At 40.0% G+C, this 6,000-nt stretch overlaps 1 protein-coding gene across 1 annotated transcript; it reads left to right on the top strand.

The window, feature by feature from the left end:
• Positions 1-502: 502 nt before the first annotated feature.
• LOC144635191 (uncharacterized) lies at positions 503-5,255 on the top strand. Its single transcript, XM_078494271.1, has 2 exons — positions 503-847; positions 3,805-5,255. Exons 1-2 carry the CDS (start codon positions 745-747, stop codon positions 5,211-5,213), a joined length of 1,512 nt encoding a protein of 503 aa, XP_078350397.1. The 5' UTR covers positions 503-744; the 3' UTR covers positions 5,214-5,255.
• The last annotated feature ends 745 nt before the right edge of the window (positions 5,256-6,000 follow it).

Below are 6,000 nucleotides of genomic sequence, written 5' to 3'. Positions count from 1 at the left end.
TGGAAATTTTCGAACTTTCTCGATGAGAAGTGCTTCTACCTCTGATATTGATCTACATCGATGGCGATTTAAAACAAAATGGCGTCCACATGGTAAGAGGTGTCATGTGACAAAATCCAAAAGCACGATTGGTTAAATCGGTGCGTAGCCGCGAAAAAAGTTGAACTCAGTTTACCCTTTTTCGAAAACCCTCACGATCGCCACGTGCGTATACGTGCGTGTAACGTACGTAAATACCTAGATAAAAACGTGGCATTGGAAATTGGACAACGTAAAGTCGACGCACGTAATCGCGCGCGTAAAATTTCATTTTTACGTACATTAATAATTTTTACGTACGTTGACGTGCGTGGATAAAAACGCGACAGTGGAAATCCACCTTTATAGTACATTCATACGCTTTGGTTACCTGTGCCTTATTGGCTGAAAAAAAAATCGGCGGGTGATCGGAGGCAGAGAGGCTGGGGGGGAGGGGGGCAAAACTTGGAAGAGCGCGAGTATTCGATAGGGGACTGAGACCAAATCAATTTCGCATTTCTCTGTTGTTGATCTGCAGTTGTGTTGAGTGACGAGGTTGAGTAGAACGCGGATGTAAAATGAGGAATTGAGCTCTCAAAATTTACAGTCTGATATTCTTTAACTTTGAAACTACACTTCAGTAACATTTAACCAGACTACAAACAAGTCAATGTTGTTTATCGGGACTGTGTGAAGCGAAAAGACGATCGAGCGACAGTGACGAAGATGCGAGCCGTCTGCATGTTGTTTCATGTCGCATTTTACGCCTGCTTGATTTTCCATGCTACTGACAGTTTGACGGCAGGAAAGCAAGGAGACACAACTCAAGGTGAGATTTACACTGTTTGCCTACCTTTAATATTAGATCAAGACGCTGGAGAGCGCTTTTTTACTTGTTTGTACAGTAGCGACTCCTTCGCTGTTGATCTTGTTTATTCGAGGAATAGTGTGCATAATTTAATTGCACTTGACGCCTTACCTGTGCAAATGTTATCGCTGTTCTGCCTTTTGACTTTGCAACCATTAATTGGTAAAGGTAAAACGTAACGAGAAACTGTATTCTATACGAAAAAGAGAACTTATATTAGAGTCTGTACAGTACAGTACACGCACGCGTACAGCTTGCATTTAATAGTAAGAACGCGCGCGAAACACGCGTGTCTGTCATGCGTGCAATTTCAGATCTTTTGTTTTTTTTGTCTGATCTTTTGTTAGGGATATTTTAGTGCGCTAGATCATACGATTTCTGTTTTAATTATATAGCTGTCAGTAAATCCTATATTGTCAGCGCAGCTATTTTTCCTTAATTTTTGAGAACTGTCCAATTTGAGATTAAATTTGGATAGTTTCAATTAGGACTTTCAGGTAAAATGCACAAACTGTCCAATTTAAGAAAAATTGGACAGTTTTGTCTCAGCCAATCAAATCGAAGGAAAAACAACATGTGACGGATATTAGCCAATTAGCACAAAGCATAGCGTCAGCCCTGTAAACTTGTCGCATTGTTAGTCGACAATGGCGGAATTTTATAAGGCAAGTTTGCTACGTTTTTCCATTCCTTTTGGGCTTTTCAGCAATAGTAACAACAAAGAGAAATTTTCTATGTTGTCAGAAGAGGAGCTAGCTACACTAAGAAGCAAAAACCAAGAGCAAAACACCTCCAATAGTACAAAACTTGGGTGAACGTAAGTGCAGCAAAGCGAAGCAAGAAATCTGTCAGATATTCATCGCCATGAGCTAGTTTTTTGCTGAAATTCGAAAAGAAAAGACGGCGATGAAGTACGAAAGAGATAGTGGAAAGGAGTATGTCAGATTCAAGAAGTTGTAAAGCTCTTCGGACACTTTGCTTACGACTTTCATTGATTGATGCAGTGTTTTCACTCACTTTGTAGCAAGCTTCGCAAACTTAGGTGAATAAAATTGCACTGTTTTGTTTAAGTTTTATTTGTGAAGACAATGCTTTGAGTGAGTTGCATGTGCTGTGTTATGCCTACTATTGTTGAATGCTTTTCCCGTTCTGGACATAAGTTTCTTGTTTACGCTGGATTGACTGACTACAAGCTATATAATTAATATGTAACCGGACTACATGCTTGTCCAATTTGGAAATAATTAGATTCAAAAAATTCCTCTGACAGCCAAATTGGACTCGGCCTACGGCCTCGTCCAATTTTGGCTGCCCTCGGAATTTTTTTCATCAAATTATTTCCAAATTGGACAGCATGTAGTCCAATTACGTATACTAATAAACTTACGTCACGCTACACATAATGTTGTAAAATTTTATTGAATGCCTATTTTTGCCATCTGGTACATCACCAGGAAATTATGTAATAAAAATTATCAATAATAATAAAGAACAATAACAAGAGCATACACACCAACCAAGTACGAAATATGATTGACGAATCGTCTTGCTCAAAACAATAACAGAAACTTGTAATGTTCTGCTTGAATACAGTTTTAGCTTTTGTGTAATGAGCTAACAACACAATGTTGGCAGCCGTAACAAATTGTAGTCTCAGATTTGGATGGAACAGTTTGTGCTATTATTTTGGCACATACAACATTATAAGCGTTAACTTTTCTGTTACCTGCAAATTGGTTCATGTGGCTAAAATCAAATTTCATGTAATTTTAAAACTGACAATTATGTGGGATTAAACCTTGGTCAACATATTTTTTTTGCTACATTTTGTCAACCAAGTTGTTAGAGAAAGGATGGCTGATCAGATCTAGACGGATGTGCTGAAATCTCAGTTATAAGTTAAATTTTCAGTGATTTCTCAACTATCAGTTAAAATATCAACACATTTCACAGCTATCAGTAAATTTTGCAGATCTTAGATCCCAGCCATCAGTAGGAGTGGTAAATGTGAGACGGCGAGACTGATATCTTTTCTGCGAGCCCGAGACCTTTTTAGCTTTGCAGAGAAATCGAGATTCCGAGAAGGTATCTAAGAAAAATTAGAGACGACGAGACCCCTGAAATTTGGCTAAAATTCTGCGAGACTCGCCTTTTTTAAAGGACCATTCACCACCCCTATCAGTGAAAAAATAGGGAATTTCTCATCTGACAACCTAAGCTATCAGTAAAAACAGAAACCCATAAGGGTTGAAACGTGTAACGCGCGCGCACAGCGTTTGAATATTCATTTTGCTAAGTACCATATTTGGAAACACGAAGAATTTGTACGCGAATGCTTTATTTACGAAATGACACACGCAACATAATTTTTGGTTTTGCGGCAAGTTGTTTGAATTTCGACCTAAACGCCGTAAATTTCTTACAGAAACTAAAGAAATACATTAAGTGTATCGAAGCGAAGTTCTCCAGACTACTTCAAGAAGATGAAACAGGAGAATTTAACCAAATTTAACTTTATTGTTCAACCAAGCTTGTTCAAAAACAAGATTACGCCATGGAGCGCGAGCTAGTGCGCGCTGTGAATTCAATCCAAATAAAGTAATTTTGATTGGTTAAATGGTTCTCATAATTTTCCAAATATGGTACGTAGTGTAAACGAATGTGCAAACGCTTTGTACAATGCGAATCATAGGGAGTTACACGTTTCAACCCTTATGGGTTTCTGGTAAAAACCCATCCAGACCATCTTAACTTGTGTGAAATGTTCAGCCGTCAATAATATGATTCATACCTCAGGGTGTGTTCCATGATACAAAATGCACCCATGTTGGCAGCAAGAAGATGTAATCAATACATAATTAAATTTGTTCCACAAAAAATGTTTTTTTTTAAAATTTCTTTATTTTTAATGTTTTTAGCATTTTGGACCTGGATTGGAGGAAGTAACCATAAAAACCAACACGCCACACTAGATGGCTCCCAGGCCTACCCAGGGTCCAGAGATGGAGCAGCTAGCTGGCTTGACTCAAATTCAACTGTATGGATGTTTGGTGGGAAAGGATATGGATTAGGAAGATTAACTTTGGCAGGATACCCCACATTGGATGAGTTCTGGTCATTTGATATAAAAAGAAGGCATTGGACTTTTCATCCTTTTGACAACAAAACCAGCAATAATCAGAAACCACCACCATGCTTTGGTTGTGTGTCGTGCAGCTACAAAAACAAAGCTGTGTTATTTGGACCAATGAGTACATTCATTTTTGATATGGAGAGCAAGAGCTGGACTGCCTTGCCCAACAACACAGCATCCCCACAGCCGAGGAGTCATGCCGCTCACTGGTGTGACACAAAGAAAGGGGCGATGTGGATGTTTGGCGGTGACACATCCAACAAGAAACTTGATGACTTCTGGAAATTTTCTTTCAAAGAACTACAGTGGAAGGAAATCAAACCAAAGAATAACAAGAGTGTGATTCCTGCTAAATGCTCCAAAACAACAACATGGATGCACCCATCTGGCCTTCTGTACATGTTTGGTGGAGCATTCCCTGGACTGCCCACTTCCCTCTTCTGGAGTTATTCACCAGAAACTTTACGGTGGACAAAGCTTAGTGGGACGGCAGATTCTAAAAAGTGTGCTGGAAGGTATGGAAAGATGGGAATTGCTTCCAAGAAGAACTATCCAGGTTGTAGGGAAGGTGCTGCCTCCTGGGTAGACAAGCATGGAAATCTGTGGATGTTTGGAGGCTCGGGAATGGATAACTTTTCCACTGCTTCTTTGCCAATGCCGGGTCTCCTGTCTGACTTTTGGATGTACAATGCTTCAAGCCAGCAGTGGGTGTGGGTTGGAGGTTCAAGCAGGGGTGAAGGTGTTCCGTTCTACGGCGAGAAAGGAAAACCAGATCCACGTAATATTCCTGGGCCGAGAGAAAGTAGTGTATCCTTTTTCTATGACAATCAGCTGTGGCTGTTTGGAGGGAATGGGCATGATGTTAAACAACGTGACGGCTTTTTAAATGATTTGTGGATGTATGGTCAAGTGAAAATAAAAATGACAGTTGCTCCAACACTGGAAGGAACAGAGGTGCCAGGAGACACAATAAGTATCTCTTTCGGCTTCAGAGTTCTGATTGCACTGGTTGTGTTAGTGGTGGGTTTGGTGGTAGCAATATCAACCTGCTACAGTAAGGAATGCAGGATTTTTAGATTTAAACGTCATCTTCGTCCAGTAGTGAAATACAAGCCTGTGAAAGTTGAGATGATGCAGGTGCCACAGCCAGAAGTAAACTCACCCTTGAATGAGCAGCCCAGTAGGAACCTGTAATCACACACCGCAAGATGAACATTATAGTCTGTGAGAGCATAATAGACTAACCTGCTATATAGTCTTGATCAGCTGAAAACATGATACTTTGTTGTGCCAGTAGCTGGCAACCAGCATTGTATTCATGAATTAACAGGATTGATGCTGATCCCATGCAGGGGCATAGCCAGCCTATAGGCCTGTAGGCACGGACCTACAAATATTTTAGCCCACTTGTATTTTTAAAATGTACAATTATAGAGCAATTCAGGCCGAACCACTTTCAAAATGATATAGAAAGCAATATTCATTATGAAAATCATAACTACCCTTTGAAACTTCTAGTGTAGCCAAGTGATAGACATTTGTTGTTAAAGAAAAGTGCGTTTATATATTTAGTAATAAGTGAAAATTGGTCCAAAACATTTTGGTGCTGGAGAGATGCACTGTTGAGGGTCATTATAAGGAGCATACCCCCCGAACCCTATAGAAGCAGCATTTATGGCCTGGTTGGCCAGGCCTACAACTCTTCAGAAAGCTGGCTATGCCCCTGCCATGTTCTTGACAACATTGAGGCCCTGTTAGAGGGGGTATGGGTGTCTCCCATTTAAATTTTAAACGTTGTCATGTCACATTTTTGAAAGGTCTGCACTTTGCTGTCAGAATTTCAACACAAGTCTTGTCATTCTTTGTCATCTCACTGGCTTCCTGATGTCGCTGTTTCAACACAGTGTCACTTGTCGAAATTTTATCCTAACAGGGCCTCAACATTTGGTTGGATGTTGTACAAATTAGATAGATAGATAGA

The sequence above is a fragment of the Oculina patagonica genome, chromosome 13 (assembly GCF_052425735.1).
Source record: "Oculina patagonica isolate OP01 chromosome 13, crgOcupat, whole genome shotgun sequence".
In the NCBI taxonomy this organism is placed as follows: domain Eukaryota; kingdom Metazoa; phylum Cnidaria; class Anthozoa; order Scleractinia; family Oculinidae; genus Oculina; species Oculina patagonica.
The sequence above is the reverse complement of the archived record's forward strand: the minus strand, read 5'-3'. Positions and strand labels throughout refer to the sequence as shown.